At 43.1% G+C, this 20,682-nt stretch overlaps 1 protein-coding gene across 4 annotated transcripts in view; it reads right to left on the reverse strand.

The window, feature by feature from the left end:
- The window catches only part of LAMA3 (laminin subunit alpha 3), a 253,721-nt gene that overhangs the window by 119,383 nt on the left and 113,656 nt on the right, over positions 1-20,682 (reverse strand). For all 4 annotated transcript variants that reach the window (XM_069569260.1, XM_069569259.1, XM_069569261.1 and 1 more), the window contains 5 exons: positions 20,058-20,200; positions 15,555-15,652; positions 14,900-15,053; positions 4,684-4,844; positions 764-872 (listed from right to left, as the gene is read on the reverse strand). In XM_069569260.1, coding sequence (XP_069425361.1) covers positions 764-872; positions 4,684-4,844; positions 14,900-15,053; positions 15,555-15,652; positions 20,058-20,200 — 665 coding nt within the window. The remainder of the gene's footprint in view (positions 1-763; positions 873-4,683; positions 4,845-14,899; positions 15,054-15,554; positions 15,653-20,057; positions 20,201-20,682) is intronic.

Raw genomic sequence — 20,682 nt, forward strand, 5'->3', positions numbered from 1 at the left:
CTAATAAATTTAAAATATATTAGAACAGGCTGGCCTGGCATTTCCCAGGTGTGATACATGCTTAATATTAGCAGTAGCAGGAAGTTGCTTCATACTTAATCTTATGTTCCCTGAGATATTTATTATAAATCTGAGCACCCCATTCCTAGCCCAGATTCCACTGTTTCTGTTTATCACAATTCTCAATACTAAAGTTATGCTATTAAAAGGGTATTTAATCTGTAAAAGCTAGCGTTTTAACTGTTAACAATATATATCTAATTAATTGAAAATACTCTTCTTGAAACAGAGCAACAGTGGTCTGGAAAAAAATACCAGGTGACTGCAACCTTGAAAATTCTGAAGAAATCTGCAAAGAAGCTAATAGACATAATAAAATAGTAGAGTGGAAAGAAAATAAACAGTTCCTAATGACATTTCTATATACCAGCAATAATAATAGACTAGGAGATATAATGACAAAAGATATTTCATTCATAGTAGTAACAACAAATAAAAATGAATTTAAATGGAGTTTTTGTGAAACATGTCCAAATTTGGTGATTGAGCTTTATTGGATGCTATAGGAAAAAGTTCCAGCAAATGAAGGGGCAAGACAGATGTCCAGATGGGAAAATAAACATCGTAACTCCAGCAATTCTCCGCAGGTTAACTTAATAGATGTAATGCAAACCCAGCCAAAACGTGAATAAGCTTTAGAAATATATATGCTTATCAATAAAAAAAAAATTTCTAAAAATCAGTGGCCGAAACAGAAGCGTACCAGAAGGAATTGGGCCATCCGGGCTCTGAGCCGAACGTCCACATCTGCTAACAGCTCGTACACGGCGAGGCGACCCCTGCCGTCAGTCACAGCGCTGCGGCAGAGGACGCTGCAAGAAGAAACAGTTTATCTTAGCCTGGTTCCCCTGGTCTCCCTCCCACCCCTGTGGGGTGACTGATCGTGCTTCAGTTTCTCCTGTTCATGACTGGGTCACCAACAGTGAACTTCCCTGCAGGTGGAGTTTAGCACAGATCTCACACCATCATCGGTGTGAGAAAAAGAAACTTCTTTCTGTGCTCTGAGCTGTACCTCTCAGGGCTGATGGTCATCACTATCTCCACTGGTTTTGTGGAATATCTGGTTTGGTCTGCTGAGAAAGAGCCCCAGGGCCAGTAAAATCTGATCTCTAATACAGTCTTCTTGGAAATTGACCAATATCGTTGGTAGTAGCGGTTTAGTTGCTAAATTGTGTCTGACTCTTGCAACCCCATGGACTGTAGCCCTCCAGGCTCCTCTATCCATGGGATTCTCCAGGCAAGAATACTGGAGTGGGCGGCCATGTCCTTACTCTAGGGGATCTTCCTGGCTCAGGGATCGAACACTGGTTTCCTGCCTTGCAGGCAGAGATAACTCTTTAGCAGAGTTATCACAGCACTATTTTGGAAAGTGGTATTCCTTTGCCCTCCTTCTGGGGTATTGCTTTTTAACAACATACACCTCACTTGAGAAATGCTGAGAAAGGTTCAAACCTCAGTGGGAGAAGCTGCCATGTTGAAAGGGTCTGTCATTTGAAATAGATTTTTATGGGTCGAATATTTTCTAATTGCACCACATTTTTGGACTCCAGTATTTGGTAGCCTGGTCACTTACACTGATCACATGACATGCAAAGTAGAGAAAAAGGGAATATTTTAAACAAGTGAAAAGATACCATGGGACTTGCCTGGGAGTGGTTAAATACAATAAAAGTGATTCCTGGTCTAATGCAATACTGTCTTCAAAATCTAACGATGGAGAACTTTGGTGATGTCACCACATCTGGAGTCAAAATCATCTGCAGAATATCATGCACTTCTCTCCTTAAAACACCATTCAGGAGGAGGAAAGGGCAACCCACTCCAGTATTTTTGCCTGGGAAAGCCCAAGGACAAAGAGCCTGGAGGGCTACAGTCTATGGACTGCAAAAGAGCCAGACATGACTTAGTGACTAAACGATAACATGGCTATTAATACCAGTGTGTTATCTTTATTACAAAGAGTTACGTAATTTATTGATGAATCTGAAAGTGTTAGTTGTTCAGTCGTGCTCTACTCTTTGCAACCCCATTGACTGTAGCCCTCCAGGCTCCTCTGTCCATGGAATTCTCCAAGCAAGAATACTGGAGTAGATAGCCAATCCCTGCTCCAGGGGATCTTCCTGACCCAGGGACTGAATCTCCTGCATTGCAGGCAGATTCTTTACCATCTGAGCCACCAGAGATGCCCCTGGTGGTGAGCCTTGTTATAATATTTAAAAGAAAAATCTCATGTCCTGTTGAGGGCAAACTAGCCTGGAGAAACAGTACAGTCTAGACTGCCACATTATCCAACAGACTTTCTGAGATGATGAAAATATTCTCTATCTGCACCATCCAGAACCGTAGCTACTAACAACACATGACTATTGAGACTTGGCATGTGGCTAGTGAACCTCAGGAGCTAAACTTTTTCCTTCATTGAATTCAAACTGATTTAAACTGAGGAGGCTCAGTGGTAAAGAATCCATTAGCCAATGCAGGAAATGCAGGAGACACAGGTTCAATCCCTGGGTCAGAAAGATCCCCTGGTGGAGGAAATGCAACCCACTTTGGCATTATTGCCTGGACAGAGAAGCCTGGCAGGCTAAGGTCCATGGAGTTGCAAAGAGGCAGACACAAAGCACACAAATGAATGGAAACGTATTTAAACAGCCACACATAACCAATACTGTCTGAAAGAGGATACGGATAGAGTAAAGGATATGGAGCTTAAAAAAAAAAGCCACCGCTCAGCAAAGGTCCTGAAATAAGCTTGGGACTTAAGTCTCCCCAGGAGAGGGTTCTTCCTTTCTTTAGTTTTGAAATTACTCCTCTGCTTGGTGTAGATGTCTCAGCTTCTTCTGAGATAGTCAAGAGTCACCAAGGTCGTAAGAATGTTTCTTCCTGTCCTGAGCCACCTCCACTTTGTACCTAGTGGAGCAGGGGTCAAACCCCAATCTGGAAGGCAGAAGGGGTCAGAGAACTGAACTGGAGGGTGGGCTTGGATGGACGGGTTATGGAGAAGTCCTGCCCCAGGTCACATGGATGACAGTCTCCTAGATTCCGATGGCAAGGTGACCCACCCATCTGGAAGTGTACATCCTGGTGGTTGCTAATGTCACCTAGAGATGAAACTAGTATTTTCATATAATGACAGAACATTCTGGAGGAACTTTGCTGGGCCATCTGGTACTCCTATTAAAAATGCAAATATAATTACATTGTGTTTTTTTTTTAATCATCATCCCAGAGAAAAGGAAAGAGTCGATTTTTTTTAAGACTTTGAAAAGAAGCTTTCACAGTTTATTTTTTAGGGTTGCTGAGCGCATGATATTCATTTAATAACCATTTCATCAAGTCTCATAAATTTTTCCATTCCAAGCTACCAAAAGTGACACTTTTCATAAGTTCTTTTCTTTGCATTACAGAGAAAGTGTCCAACTCCTCAAGTCATCTTGGGTTTGACACAAGGCATGTGAGTGTAGAAGTCACAAAATGTTCAAAGTCTTAGTGGAGAATTGGGAGGGTTCACTATAAGGGCTTCCTAGGTGGTTCATAGCGTTAAAGAATCCATGTGCCAATGCAGGAGATCTAAGAATCGTGGGTTTGATCTCTGGGTCAGAAAGATCCCCTGGGGAAGGGAACGGCATTTTACTCCAGTACTCTTGCCTGGAGAACCCCATGGACAGAGGAGCCTGGTGGGCTACAGTCTACAGGGTTGCAAAGAGATGGACACAACTGAAGGGGATAAACAGCATGTACACTGTAGTTCCCCACATGCTGTCTCAGGAGACTCTACCTTCTAGTGCTATTTATTCTACAACTAATTCCACTGGGAAACATTCTTTGCACTGATTCTCTAATCAAAGTATACTCTCAACATCTGCATACATCTTGATTCATTATGCAAAGGAAACGATTTTCAATAAATCCTTGTCAGAGCTCTTGGAAGAGATGAACTTCATCAGGGTGAATTTGAGATTCCTCTGTCAAATTACTTTTCACGTGATGCTCGTCAAACATTAATGACCCCCAGTTCTTAATGGATTAATGGAGAATGTGCCAGGCACCCATGAACTCTACATGGTGTTTGAGAGAAAGGCACTGGGTTCAGTGCCCACCATGGGGATTACAGAATAAAACAAAAAGGCTGTGCTGCTTCTTGTGGGTTGTGAGTGTGTTAGTTACTCAGTCATGTCTGACTCTTTGTGACTCCATGGACTGTAGCCCGCCAGGCTCCTCTGTCCATGGGATTCTCCAGGCAGAATACTGGGGTGGGTAGCCTATCCCTTTTCCAGGGGATCTTCCTGAGTCAGGGATCAAACCTGGGTCTCCTGCATTGCAGGCGGATTCTTTACTGTCTGAGCCACCAGGGAAGCCCCTGCTTCTTGTGAATCTGAGCCAAAATGCTAAGTAGAACATGCAGCTTTTCCAGAAAATGCAATATTTTTAAGGCGCTGCCTATGGAGAAGCCTTCCAATAGCACACCAGAGGTAATGCTGGATCACATAACTCATCCCCTGCTGGTTCTCAAGCTCAACCTCAAAAAGGAAACAATTTTCAAGTCAGATAAAAACCAAAGTTCCCACGGCTGACCTCCTGTCTGTTCAGTTAGAGCTGACTCCCCTGGGGCAGGACACTTACCAGTACTTGCAGCTGTAGATGTCCACCCAGCCTGCCAGGTCAGCCCCGGGGCTCTGCAAGTGCACTGCGGCCTCAGACAGCTGGTCTGCTTCCGTGGCGTACTCGACCATGATGACGTAGCGGCCGACCCGTGGGACCCGCAGCCGCAGGTGCAGCTCCACCTGTCGAAGAGCCCGAGATGTTGGAAAGACGTGACATGCACCGGATGCGTCTCCACAGGCAACAGTGAAACTGAGGCTGAGCGGACCCCTGGGAGGAGTTTTATATGTCATCATAGTAAGAAACGTGGCGCTTCCCAGGTGGCGCTAGTGGTCAAGAATCCACCTGCCAATGCAGGAGACACCAGAGACACGGGATCTTTTCGATCCCTGGGTCGGGAAGATCCCCAGAGTAGGAAATGGCAACCCACTCCAGTACTTTTGCCTGGAAATTCCCATGGACAAAGCAGCCAGGCGGGCTACAGTCCATGGGACAGCCTAGAGCTGGACACAACTGAGTGATGGAGCACTCAGTAAGAAATGTGGTCCTGCAGGCAGGGATCCCCGATAAAATACAGGATGCTCTGTTAAGTTTGAAATTCAGATAAACAATACACAATTATAGTTTAACTACAATTCAACCTAAATGGGGGCATCTGGTATTTTTATTGCCTAAATCTGATGACCCTACTAATAGGGGTCTCTACTCCTACTACTGAAACGGAGCAGGACTATGGTCCTTCCTCTTGACCATGTCCTCTGCTTGTCTTTTGTCTGTGGAAAAACTTTAGCCAAAGAATAAGTTTAATCAGAGAAGTGAGAAAATGCAGAAACAATGTTAAACAGTCAAAGGAGACCAAATAACCATAATGGAGTCACTAAACATAGTCAAGGACTTTTAGTTCCTTCTCAACGGCTATAGATAATATTCTGAGCCAAATCCTGGGAGCTGTCTTACAGATACTGAAACCCTCACCAAGTGGAGAACTTAACTACATGAACCAGACCACAGTCATGACATAAGATGCCACAACTGCAAGAACTGGCCTCAAGAAATGGAAACAAATTGACCCTGGAACTGAAGATTAAATCTATTAAAACAATCAAGAAGACACTGGTCGGATTGCCAATGACCAATTCAAGCTGACTGTCCGGGCTGAGTGAGCGATTTCTGCATGTAGCCCCTTCCCTCTATAAAAGCTCTTGCCCACTCACAGTCAGCGGGAGGAGCTGGCCTATGGACAGGAGTCTGTTCTCCCTGACCTTCCTTTGCTGCTGCCAGCATCCAACATAAAGCAAACTTTCTCTTTCCACCGTCCTGGCCTCTTTGATGGCTTTTGAGCAGCAAGCGGCCAAATCTGGGTTTGGTATTATTACCCATATATTTGCCTTGTTTCTCAAGGCCAGAGATACTTTAAAATCTGAAGTAAAGAGGAATTTCCAATGAGTGATAAAAGGAATGGACGTATGCCTTGATGGGCTACAAAGATGACAATATTCACTATCTGGTTCTTTACAGAAGAAGCATGCCCAGCCGTGGCATCACCTTGTGGCTAGGAGCCTGGAGTCTGGAATCACACTGCCTCCAGCTGTGTGGCCTGGAGCAAGCTACTCAACATCTGTATGTCTCAGTATCTTCCTGTGTAAAAATGAGGATAACATAGTGCCCACCTCTTAAGACTATGAGGATTAAGTGAACTAATACGGGATGAGCTCTTCAAACTGTATCCAGCCTGTTGTAAGCCCTGTATAAGGGGCTTCCTTGGTGGTTCAGATGGTAAAAAATCTGTCTGTAATGCAGGAGACCTGGGTTCCATCCCTGGATTGGGAAGATCTCCTGCAAAAGGAAATGGCTACCTGCTTCAGTATTCTTGCCTGGAGAAGCCCACGGACAGAAGAACCTAGCAGGCTACAGTCCATGGGGTTGCAAAGAGTCAGACACGACTGAGTGACTAACCAACACACACACTGTATAAACAATGATGATTATAACTGTGGCTATTGCTTAGTAGTATTTAGTGTGCCATACAAACATACTTCACTCTTCTAATATCTGCCCTTCCTCCCATTCCATAGTACAAATGTAAAATCATTTATTTAACTAATCCCCTATTGATAGACATTTAGGTTATCTCTAATTTTTCCTAAAACATATAAGGCTATATGATCATGTATCTATATCTATATATATAAGTATATATCCATATTTATATCTATGGAAGAAAGGGAAAGTGTTAGGGGCTCAGTCATGTCTGACACTTTGTGACCCCATGGACTGTAGCCCACCAGGCTCCTCTGTCCATGGGATTCTCCAGGCAAGAATACTGGAGTGGGTAGCCATTCTCTTCTCCAGGGAATCTTCCTGACCAAGGTATCAAACCCAGGTGGATTCTTTACTGTCTGAGCCACCAGGGAAGCCCATTTATATCTAAGTCTGGATTTTTATCCTTTCGCTAGTATTTCTGTAAGATTCCTAGAAGTGGAATTAGAATCACTAGATCAAAATGTGGTGCACATTTAATTCCCGAGTCAGTATCAGAACTACATTCCTTAAGTAGTTTAACCCACTTCAGCCCATAAGCTCAGGCCCTGTCAAGCTTCACCACACTTAATTAAAATCCTCCTGCCTCTGGTCTTCAGGAAATTCACATCTGCTGTTCCTTCCACACCGCTCTGAACCACACACCTGCTTATTTTTCACAGTGATTTTTCTATCACTTAAATAATAGAAAGACTTCCCTCCAGGAGAAAACATAGATTATCCACACCACTTTCTCACTCGTTATACAGTGAAACATGATGCTGCCACTGGTTCACATGGAGAGGTAATTACCAACCTCTCCCCCTTGGGATCTCCAAATGAGGGCTTGTCTGTCTTCACCCCACCACGAAACACACAAGGCCAATGAGCTTTCTCCCAGGAGTTATTATTGGCTGCCAGGTCTATCATAGCACTCTATTATAAACTTCTATTACTCTTCCTACTCCAAGCCATATGGGTTGGCTTTTGGAAGACTTGGTAGGGTTTTGAATATATCTGACGATAGAAATGGGTTTTGAGAAGTCAGACAAAAGATGCAAATTATAGAAAACAGAAACCCTGCTGTTTATCAGTTATTATCTTTGAAGGCTTCCCAGGTGGTGCAGTATAAAGTATCTTCCTGCCACTGCGGAGATAAGTCTTAGCCACTAGATAAGTCTTAATCACCGCACCACCAGGGAAGTCCCTGGGTTTGTGTATTTACATGGATGGTGAAGCCACTTACTTAGGGAACTCCTAAATGGAATTTGAGATCCCTCTGGGATGACAAACCTAAACAATGTGTCGAAAAGGAGAGACCTTACTCTCCCAACAAAGGTCCGTATAGTCAAGGCTACGGTCTTTCCAGTTGTCACATATGGTCATGAGAGTTAGACCATAAAGAAGGCAGAATATCAAAGAATGTCTCTTCAAAATGTAGAGCTGGAAAAGACTCCTGCAAGTCCCTTGGACAGCAAGGAGATCATACCAGTCAATCTTAAAGGAGGTCAACCCTGACTATTCACTGGAAAGACTGATGCTGAAGCTGAAGCTCCAGTATTTTGGTCATGTGATGTGAAGGGATGACTCATTGGAAAAGTCCCTGATGCTGGGAAAGATCAAGGGCAGAAGCAGAAGAGGGCGTCAGAGGTTGTGATGGCTGGATGGCATCACCGATGCAATGACCATGAACTTGGGCAAACTTCGGGAGATGGTGATGAACAGGGAGGCCTGGCGTGCTGCAGTCCATGGGGTCTCAAAGAGTCAGACATGCGTGTTGTTCAGTTGGGTGACTCCACAACAACAACTGAGATATCTAAGAGGTGATGTCATGAAGGAAGTGGGCTGTGCTACTCATGTATATAAAATGGGAGGTGTGACTGGACTTACCAATTTGAGAATCATCTGTGTAGAACTGGTACCTAACACAATAGACATGGAGAAGACTGCTTAGGGAGGGACTACAAAGTAAAAAGACAAGGGTTAAGATGGCTGCTGCTACTGCTGCTGCTAAGTTGCTTCAGTTGTGTCCAACTCTGTGAGACCCCATAGACGGCAGCCCACCAGGCTCCCCCGTCCCTGGGATTCTCCAGGCAAGAACACTGGAGTGGGTTGCCATTTCCTTCTCCAATGCATGAAAGTGAAAAGTGAAAGTGAAGTCGCTCAGTCGTGTCCGACTCTTCGCGATTCCATGGACTGCAGCCCACCAGGCTCCTCCGTCCATGGGATTTTCCAGGCAAGAGTACTGGAGTGGGGTGCCATTGCCTTTTCCAGGGCTAAGACTGAACCTCAATATACTCTAACATTTGATGTGGAGACACAGGAGTGTAAGCCTACAAACGATAGTTGGAGGAAGCAGCCAGAGAGGTTCAAAGAGACCCAGTCTGCTCCTAAATTCTGGAATTTAAATTCTTCTCTTAAATTCAAGACAAAAAGACTGTTTTTTAATAGAAGGATTATTCAACAAGTATTGAAAGCTGCTGAAAAGTTGAACAGATGAAGACTGGAAAATATCCATTGGACTTAGCAGAGCAACACTAACACAATCACTGGAAATCCTGCCCGCCCCCCCACCAAAAAAAATTAATGGGACTGGGAGGTGAAGTCAGACTGGTGTCAGTTGAGGTAGGAATGAAAAGTAGAGAATTCGAAATTGTGAGTCTAGACAATTCTTGGTTTTGAAGGGACAGAGAGTTATGTAGCAGTGATTGAAGGATTGTGGGAAGAGGAAGTAGGGTTTTCATAAAAATAGGATGAAAGTGAAAGTCACTCAGTTGTGTCTGACTCTTTATAGTCCATGGAATTCTCCAGGCCAGAATACTAGAGTGGGTAGCTGTTCCCTTCTCTAGGGGATCTTCCCGACCCAGGAATCGAACCAGGGTCTCCTGCATTCCAGGCAGATTCTTTACCAACTGAGCTATCAGGGAAGCAAAAATAGGACAGAACTTAGCATGTTTTAAATGTGGGATGACTTCCAGTTCAGATGGCACAGGAATTCATATTTGCTGTACCCCTTCTCCAAGAGACAGCAACTATGGGTGTGTATTGGTTGTAAAAAGGATTTTTTTTTTTGTTTTGCAACCCTACAGTCATGACTGTAGCCCACCTGGCTCCTCTGTCCATGGAATTCTCCAGGCAAGAATACTGGAGGGGGCTCCCATGTCCCTCTCCAGGGGATCTTCCCATCCCAGGGACTGAACCCAGGTCTCCCACATCACAGGCATATTCTTTACCGCCTGAGCCACCAAATAATGTTTTAATAGTAAAACAACAACAACAAAATAAGTTTGGGATTAACAGGAGACAGATGATGGAACATAAGTAAAAGAAAAACTTGAAATGGCACCAGGGCTGAAGTCACAGGCTTGTTGTTCTCCAGGCTGGAAGCAGGCTGTGTGGGCCAGCAGTTCAGAATCTGCAGAGTAAAGCGAACTAAAAACACTTCATATGAGACAGGGGCCAGATCCAGGCTCATTTTTTGAAGCCAAGGATGAGAGTTCCTTCACATCATGAAAAACTTAAGAAAAAAAAAATCACTGAAAACCTGCCATCTGGATTTCAGCTTTATAAAAAATGGTGGGATACAGAAAACAAAGATCAAAGATGAGGCCTAGGACCAAGAACTGAGTTAAGCACCTGTGGGCTCAGTGTCTGAATCTGTACTAGCCTGAGGACCACAATAATAGACATTGGCATATTGTTATGCCTGGCTCTGGGCTAAGGGTACAGAGAACCAGACAGACAAGCCAGACTGAGATGGATGTAGGGAAAGAGGGAGAAGATAAAAACCTCTCATTCAAAGTAAGCCAGTAAGCAAACAAAATAAGCCTGTACAACATACAGAAATCTAACATTAAGGAGAACAGTCAAGGGGACTTCCCTGGTGGTCCAGTGGCTAAGACCTCATGCTCCCAATGTGGGGGGCCTGGGTTTGATCCCTGGTCAGGGAACTAGATCCCACATGTGGCAACTAAGACCCAGGACAGCCAATAAATACATAAGTATTTAGGAAAAAATAATTTTTCTCTTTTTTTTAAAAAAAAATAGGCAATAATATATCATCAAGTGAAGATGAGTTTACCTCAGATGAAATAAACTTTATGAAAGTCTGATGAAGTTTTAAAATAAGTACACTGGTCCCTAATCCAGAACCCCCAAAGTCTGAAAAGGAAAACTTGTTTTCAAATGGGTTTGGTTACAAAACCTAACCTAACTCTAACCAATCATCACTTGATGGTAAAATCTGACCTGAACTAACTCCATATACACAGTCTTCATGTACCTCCCTTGGTATGTCTATTCATGCTTTTCACTGGAAAAATATTAACTTGTCTGACTACAAGGTGCTGTTCCAGAACCCACTATAGACGTTATGTGTATACAATCATATCTTTTTAAAATTTTTAAAATTCTGAATTCGGAACTATACCTTGCTCCAAGGATGTTGAGAAACTCAAAAAGATTAATGGAGTAACTCTTCTTTAAAAAGTAAATGAAGTTGTGAAACAAAAATTGGCAGAGGAGAAACAAGAAAACAGAAAATATAAGAAAGAGCTAGTAAGAAATCTTTTGAGATGAAAAGTACATGTTACATGGAATTGGGAGGCTGAATAAAATCTAGATTAGAGACAGTGAACTAGAACATTTATGGATTCTAAGAGAGAATTGAGGAAGTCACTCAGAAAGCAGTGCAAAAGAGCCAAAGAAACATACTAATATGAAAGAGCAGTTTAGAGACAGATCGAGAGGCTCCAACATTCTTCCAGCCTGACTTCCAGAAAAGAAGATGAAAGGATTTGCAGCCAAGTAATATCTGTAGAGATACTATCCAAAAAATTCCCAGGATAAAAGACATGACTCTTCACATGAAACTGCACTTTGAGTACTAAAATAATAAAAATAAATCTGCACCTGAACACATAAAAATGAAACTTCATAACATCACAAACAAAGCACATCCTGGAACTTCTGGTTAAACACATAGGGTGTAGCACACCTATTTACTGACCCTCCCTCTCAGAAATCCACAAAAATAAGGGTAAATATTTTTTGAATCATAAACCCACAAAGAAAAGAGAATAGAGAAGAGGAAAATAACAGGCCAGAGCCTGAAAAATTTGGAAGGTAAAATGCAATTGGATGTTAATTAATTGAACAGACCAAGAGATGAAGCCTGTGTGTGTGTGTGTGTGGGGTGGGGGGGGTTGGGTTAGGGTTGAGGTTGCTGTTGTGGTTGGAGTTGGAAGAAAAAAAACTAAGAAATCTCTCAAAACATAAAACAAGATAAGGCTATTGAAAAGGTGGGCTAAAGATAAAGAAATAACTTATCAAAGGAATAACTCAGGAAAGTTTCCCAGAGAAGTTTCTAGAGTAAACAGGGAACCACAGGTGTTGGATTAGGCTACCTCTAGAAGAAGTGAGTCCTCCATCAATTCAAGTATTCAACAGAGGCTAAATGAATCAATATCTGACAAGGATAATGTAGACAGAATTTTTTCCAGGAAGAGAGATCAGATGACTCCTAAGACCTTCGTGAACTCTGTTGGGCTTCCCTGGTGACTCAGCGGTAGAGAATCAGACTTTCAATACAGGATCAGTGCCTGGGTCAGGAAGATCCCCTGGAGAAGGAAATGGCAACCCACTCCAGTACTCTTGCCTGGGAAATTCCATGGACAGAGGTGCCTGGTGGACTACAGTCCATGGGGTCGCAAAGAGTCCGACTCTAGCTACTAAACAACAGCAAACTCTGTCAGTCTCTGACTTTTAGCACAGTGACCTTGACGCTTCATTAATGCTGTGCAATAGAGCTTTCTGTGATGGCAAAATATTCTGTGATGTGTGCTGTCCAATACAATGGGCACTAGACATACATGATTACTGAGAGCTTGAAATGTGGTTAGTGTAACCAATGAACTGAATGTTTAGCTTTACTTAAGTTTAATTAAAATATATATATATACTGAATCAGACAGCATAAGTCTCCAGGCCTTCAGATAAAACAGTAAAAGAGGATTTTTAAATAAAACTGGACAGCCCAGGGCTGAGTTGTATGCATCATGCAAATAGAACAGCTCAGAGCTATGGCTCCGGGCTAAGTCAGAGGCAGGAACAGCTCCTGATGAATCATCAGCATTACTTCCTGGACATCAGCCCTTCCCAACTGTACCTCCCTGCTATGTGGGGTGCACACACACACATATCTGTGTATATGTGTGTGCATGTATGTGCATCTGTATGCACACACACAGCAGGGGCAGGGAGAGAGACAGTGGGCTGAAGATTAGAATGGAGAGGAAGTAAGATCATTTTGTTTTTCCTTATGCATATTTTTCTTTTAAATTGATTTTTATTGACGTATATTTGCTTTACAATGTTACAATAGTTTCTACTGTACAGCAAAGTAAATCAGGTATATCTATACATATATCCAATACTTTGGCCACCTGATGCGAAGAGCTGACCCTGATGCTGGGAAAGATTGAAGGTAGGAGGAGAAGGGGATGACAGAGAAAGAGATGGTTGGATGGCATCACCAACTCAATAGATATGAGTTTGAGGAAGCTCCAGGAGATAGTGAAGGACAGGGAAGCCTGGTGTGCTGCAGTCCCTGGGGTCGCAAAAAGTCGGACACGACTAAGCGACTGAACAACAAACACGTACGTCCTCTCTTTTTTGGATTTCTCTCCCATTTAGGTCAGCACAGAACACTGAGTAGGGCTCCCTGAGCTGTGCAGTAGGCTCTCATTAGTTATCTATTCTATGCTGTTGTTTAGTTGCTCAGTCGTGTCCAACTCTTGCGACCCCATGGACTGCAGCCCACCAGGCTCCTCTGTTCATGGGATGGGATTGCCCAGGCAAGAATACTGGAGTGGGTTGCCATTTCCTTTTCCATCAATCTCCCCACCCAGAGATCAAACCCGAGTCTCCTGCACTGCAGGCAGATTCTTTACTGCTGAGCGATTGGGGAAGTGATTATGTCAATCCTAATCACCCAATTCATCTTGTCCCCAACCCCCTTTCCCCTCTTGGTGTCCATAAGATTGTTCTCCATGTCTGTGTGTCTATTTCTGTTTTGCAAATATGATCATCTGTACCATTTTTATAGATTCCATATATATTAATGCATATTGTTTTTCTTATTATAACAAGTAGAAAGGAGAAGAGGGCAGCAGAGGATAAGATGGTTAGATAGCATCACTGACTCAATGGAAATGAACCTGGGCAAACTCCAGGAGAGAGTGGGGGACAGGGAAGCCTGGCATGCTTCAGTCCATGGGGTCACAAAGATTTGGACATGACGGAGTGACTGAACAACATACTTTTTTTGATAAAAATAATAGTTGTAAAATAAAAACTCAAATAAAATAAAGACTAAACTTAAGAAACACCATCAAACTCCTACAACTTCTACCTTGAAAATGTTAGGAATGTAGTTTACAAAAAGATACACATCAAAATGGTGAGTGAGAATACTGCATATATTTTCATTTCATGGATTTAATCCCCCAGATGAACGTCTTCCTCAAGGGTACAAAACAGAGAACACTGTAAAAAGTAAGGAATGGAAATACAGTAGAGAAAGGTTTTGCTTTTGTGTGTGTGCGTCTTCATTCTGAAGTAATGAGTTCTTATTGTTGATACACAGTACTTCTAACTCAAATCTTAAAACTGTACAGTCTTAAATTATTTTGAGGTTCAAAGAACTCCTGGAAGAAAAGCAATGCCAAGACCTGTAGAAACCTGTCCTCTGAGCCAGGAAGGAGGTGCCTTTGGGTGTAGCAGTTCCAGAATCTGAGCTCAAGGAATTCAGCTGCTACGAATTGTCTAGCCCGAGGGGATGAGCAGTCAGTGAGCGTTGTATCCTTTTAGGGTAAGCTGTGTGATTTCTGAAGGCTTTGTAGAGAGATCGTGCCCCGAATCAGGGTGAACAGGATGCCCCCTTGTAAATCCAGAGAATCAAAAGGAAAAAATTCTGAGGTTGCTCACGTTGCCCGCCATGTACAGAAAGTGATGGAAGACGAGCCTTCCCACGGCTCAGCGTGGTGGACTGCCCAGCCCCAGCCTGAACCAGAGAACTCAGCACACCTTTAATTAACATCTCTGGGGAGGTCTTCCAGATTTACCTGAATATGAGATACAATTGTGGCCAAGGGTTTTCAGCAGAAGGACAGGGAGGTGGTAAAATATCTGATAGAAAAACAAAAAAAGGCTGCCTCACCTCTCTTCCACTGAGGTCCGCCATGACTGGGTGCGCGGGGGTGGGCTGCCTCACTGCCAAGGGTCTCGGCTCCCCATCAAGCAGGAAGTGTCTGGCCTCGCAAGCCAGGGCACAAGGGAATCGGGTTACTGGCAAATGCTGGTAAAGCAAACAACTTCAACAACAACAACAACAACAAAACACAACAGTTACAACTGAGAACATAACACAGAGGATCAAAGTTCATCCCCAGGACTCCTATCCATCCCGTGCATTCATTCATTCACCCATCACTCTTCAGCAAACTCTTACTAAGTGCTTACTACAGGAACTGTGCGATAAATTTTCATCTGCCTGAGGAATGGGAGAAGCAGTGGTCCACAAACGCACATTCATTGTAAGCTCTTCCCCTCACTAGATGCACGACCCTGAGCGTATTACTTAGGCAGGCATCGCCACTTCCTCATGTAAGAGAGTGAGAGTCACTCTGAAGCCCTAGCCACAAAGTGGTTTGTGACTCTTGCATGAAACACAGTCACTGCTACGAAGAAAAGCCACAATTAAGTCATTAACCAGAGCATCCTGTGCAGCCATGATCCTGAGGGCTACTGAGAATCCTTGAACCCAAGGCTCCTGAGTTAGAGGACTGGATGATGCACTTGCTGCCCATACTAACTTCTCTTGGGGATGGCCCACACTGGCACACGGCTCCGTGACCGGCAGCTGCAGCAAGGGGGCCTCATAGTAATCCCTGGGGAGCAGCACCAGGTAGTCCTAGGAGATAAAGACCAAAACAATGAATACTCGTTAGGAGGGCAGCCCCAGGTTAGTGTTAATGATAAAATAGCTGCACACACTAGCTAAATGAATAATAACCAGGTGAAGCACTCTCCATATCAACTGCTTTCTCTTTCTGCCCCCTGACTCATCAGAACACACCAAGCAACCTATGGTGGCTCAGATGGTAAAGAATCTGCCTGCAATGTGGGAGACCCAGGTTCAATCCCTGGGTCGAGAAGATCCCTTGGAGAAAGGAATGGCTAACCACTTCAGTATTCATGTCTGGAGAATTCCATGGACAGAGGAGCCTGGCGGGCTATAGTCCATGGGGTCACAAAGAGCCAGACAAAACTGAGTGACTAACACTTTCACTTCTTAAGCATCAGAGATAAGCGTTTCAAGCAAACATTTTTATTTTCAAAGTTCAGGGAAGCTTTACCGGTTCTTCTGGGTTGTTAATAAACTCAGAACCAAAGATAATAATAAACTGTCCATTGAAAAGATGTTCTTTTGACATGCTGGTTGCCTTCACCCCTATAGGATCCAGAGTTGTAGATAATGTATTCTGGCGTTTTACTCCTCCAGCAGAGCAACACTCTCCTAGCTTCGTGTAAAGAGTGATGTTTTATGATCCTGGTGAATCACAGCCTGAACCTGGCCCACTGCCTGTGGGACCAGAGAGGAAGAACATGTTCCACTGAGGGTGCCAAGTGGGCCCACAGCAGGGATTCAGAGAAGCAGCTCTTCAGAAAAGGGCAGGGGCTGGGCTTCTGCCATCCTAGCATCCCTGCCTATCTGCCCAGGGAAGGAGGGGGAATGTTTGTCACAATGGTGAGAGATTGAATTCTGGCCACAAAGCTTTTCTCTCTTCACAGCCCTCAATTTGTCTATAACAGAGAAGAGGAGAATGTGTGGGAGAGAAAAAGTAGGGGCTCAGTGGTCTTAATACCTGAGTGAGTTTTAATGTAATTTTTAAAAAGTTTTGATTGAAGCATAGTTGATTTACAATGTTGTGTTAATTTCTGGAATGTAGCAAAGTGATTCAGTTATATACATGTATTTTCTATTACGATTTATTATAGGATATAGTTCCCTATGCTATACAATAGGACCTTATTATCTATTTTATACACTGTAGCTTGTATCTGCTAATCTTAAACTCCTAATTTATCCCCCTGCCTCCTCCCTTTCCCTTCCGGTGACCATAAGTTTGTTTTCAAAGTCTGTGAGTCTGTCTTTGTTTTGTAAATAAGTTTATATGTATCATATTTTAAATTTCACATATAGGTGATACCATATGGTACTTGTCTTCCTCTTTCTGACTTACTTCACATAGTATGATAATCTCTAGGTCCATCCACGTTGCTGCAAATGGCATTATTTCATTCTTTTCATGGCTGAGTAGATTCCCATTGTGGTGAAGGAAATGGCAACCCACCCCAGTATTCTTGCCTAGAGAATCCTGTGGACAGGGGAGACTGGTGGGCTGCTGTCCATAGGGTTACACAGAGTTGGAAACGACTGAAGCAACTTAGCATGCATGCATGCATTGGAGAAGGAAATGGAAACCCACTCCAGTATTCTTGCCTGGAGAATCCTAGGGACAGGGGAGCCTGGTGGGCTGCCCTCTATGGGGTTGCACAGAGTCGGACACAACTGAAGTGACTTAGCAGCAGCAACAATATCCCATTGTGTATATATACACCACATCTTCCTTATCTATGTATCGCTCGATGGACATTTAGGTTCCTTCCATGTGCTGGCTATTGTAAATAATGCTATTATAAAGATTTGGGTGCATGTATCTTTTCTTTTTTAATTTAAAACAATTTTTTTAATTTAAATTTATTTATTTTTAATTGGAGGCTAATTACTTTACAATGTTGTATTGGTTTTGCCATACATCAACATGAATCCGCCACAGGTATACACATGTTCCCCATCCTGAACCCCCCTCCCACCTCCCTCCCCATACCATCCCTCTGGGTCATCCCAGTGCACCAGCCCCAAGCATCCTGTATCCTGCATTGAACCTGGACTGGCGATTCATTTCTTATACGATGTTACACATGTTTCAATGCCATTCTCCCAAATCATCCCACCCTCTCCCTCTCCCACAGAGTCCAAAAGACTGTTCTATACATCTGTGTCTCTTTTGCTGTCTTGCATACAGGGTTATCATTACCATCTTTCTAAATTCCATATATATGAGTTAGTATACTGTATTGGTGTTTTTCTTTCTGGCTTACTAGATGAATGGATAAGAAAGCCGTGGTACATATACACAATGGAGTATTACTCAGCCATTAAAAAGAGTACATTTGAATCAGTTCTAATGAGGTGGATGAAACTGGAGCCTATTATACAGAGTGAAGTAAGCATCTATCTTTTCAAATTAGAGTTTTCTCTAGATACAGGCCCAGGAGAGAAACTGTTGGATCCTATGGCTTCCCTGATGTCTCAGCTGGTAAAGAATCTGCCCACAATGCAGGAGATCTGGGTTCAGTCCCTGGGTTGGGAAGATCCCCGGGAGAAGAGAAAGGCTACCCACTCCAGTGTTCTGGCCTGGAGAATTCCATGGACTGTATATATAGTCCAAGGTGTTGCAAGGAGTTGAACATGACTGAGCGATTTTCACTTTCACAGCAACTCTATTTTTAGCTTTTTAAGGACTCTCCATACTGTTTTACATAGTGGTTGCACCAATTTACATTCCCACCAACAGTGTAGGAGGGTTCCCTTTTTCTCCATCAATTATTATTTGTAAAATTTTTAATGATGGCCATACTGACCTGTGTGAGGTGATACCTCATTATAGCTTTGATTTGCATTTCTCCAATACTAATGTTTAAATGGTTATCGCTCTATTAATAAGCTTCCTTTGGTAGGGACTGTATTTCCCCATTACTTTATGGTCCCATAGATTCTAAAACAGTGAAGTTTGATAATGCATGCTCAATAAAATATATCTAGAGAAAATGAGATCATAATATGGAAGCACACACATGAATTTCTGAGTCAGGCATGACTTAGCAACTGAACAACAATAACATATGAATTATGACACAACTGCAGTGGCTAAACGTCATGAAGAATTTTCCATGCCTATGTAGTAATTTTTAGCATGAACTTCTTCTTTCCATTAGTCCAACTTTGTCTCCATTACTGGCCTCAATGGAATATTCCTGCTCATTTCTACATCTGTGAAACATCCTTAAACTTTAGTAAAGCAACAGCGCTTTCTACTAAGAAGCACAAGAAAGGCAGGGACAGCTTAAACCTTCACATTCTGTTGATAAGATCCTAGATTTGGAAAGGACCATATGGATAAGCATGGTCCCTACTGTATGGGGCAGGTGTGGGGCTAAAGAACTCGCCTGAGATCTGTTCATTTAGCCAATCAAGGGTTGAGCCAGATGGAAGAGCTTTATGTTTTCCACTCTGAGCACATGAAACCAAGAACTACCAAAGACTGTTTTGAAAAGACCTTGCTCTAAGCAAAAGCAGACACCAAAGCAGAGATCTGAGAAGGCAGGCTTCATCCCTGGCCTCTCTGAGAAGGCAGGCTTCATCCCTGGCCTCTCTGAGAAGGCAGGCTTCATCGCTGGCCTCTCTGGCAGTTCTATTAAAGCACAAGGATGTGGCCCTTGCCCTGGTAAAGAGTTTTTTGTCCAAGGCAATCTGGTGATGCTATTACCGCAATCGAGGCAGAAGGACACAGGAAGCCTGTCACAGAGAGGCACTGGCTCTTTGTCTCTCCCTTCTCTTTTCACCACCAAGAACTGCACTGATTTTAGCATCTTCTCTTCCTCTAGCTCCTTGTGATTCATTCTGCACGATTCCCAGAGAGGTTATCTTTTTTATCACCCTTCTCATTCATGATGAAAAATCCCAAAGAAATTTTTGAAAGGCTGGGACATAGGCTCATCAAGGTTTTCCATTTATATTGATAATGTTAAAATTTCATGATTTTTTTTTTTTTGCCTGTAAGAGACTGGCTGGAAGCCTAAAAAATCTGTTTCCCATATTATTATGCCTGGGCTTCCCTGGTGTCTCAGTGGTAAAGAACCACCTGCCAATGCAGGAGACGCAGGCTTGACCCCTGGGTTGGGAAAATCCACTGGAGAAGGGACTGGCCACCCACTCCAGTACTCCTGCCTGCCAAATCCCATGGACAGAGGAGCCTGGTGGGCTACAGTCCATGGAATCACAAAAGAGTCAGATAGGACTTAGCGGCTGAACAACATATGTTGTTACACCATGTAAGGACAAATATCACCACAGGTTCCTATATCTAAAAGGGAATCAGCTATGACTCTTCTGTCTTCTGCTCACTATGGTCACTATGGATGGACCATCTCTAAGAGCAGAAGAATCACCACTCAGAACCCCCTCTTACCAGCAGGACTCCCTCCACTTTAATGCAAGCAATCCATGTCCCTGGTACAATTGAAAACGGGTCTGCAAGACCATTTCCAGGTACGGTGACAAAGGCTGGCTCCTTACTCGGCTGGAATCTGATCTCTTTGCTTTGAGCAGCACCTATCAGAAATGAAAAGAATTGCTTAGGGCATCTTTTGAGCAGTCAGTGTTCTGATTTTAGATATTCAACTTAAAACATTCAGTTTACATCTGAGAAACTTTCAGATGCTTCCCTGATCATACGAACTGATCAGATTTACTGATCTTATCTTCAACAACAGCATGAATGCATATGCCTATTTATAAAACAGACTAGCAACGTATTGATAAGATATTAGCAGTGGCTATCTATGCTGTGATTGTGAGTCATTTTAAAATTTATTAAATATATGAAGACATGCAAACTGCTTAGAAAAGTTTGTTGCACATAGTAAGTATTCAATATATTACATAGATATTAAACTATTTTTTCCTTTTCTTTATATGTAATTGAATTTTTAAAATTTCTATTGATGTGTGCTCAACTGCTCAGTCGTGTCTGACTTTCTGCGATCGAGTGGACTGTAGCCCACCAGGCTCTTCTGTCCATGGGACTCTCCAGG

The sequence above is a fragment of the Ovis canadensis genome, chromosome 23, assembly GCF_042477335.2.
Source record: "Ovis canadensis isolate MfBH-ARS-UI-01 breed Bighorn chromosome 23, ARS-UI_OviCan_v2, whole genome shotgun sequence".
NCBI classification, from domain to species: domain Eukaryota; kingdom Metazoa; phylum Chordata; class Mammalia; order Artiodactyla; family Bovidae; genus Ovis; species Ovis canadensis.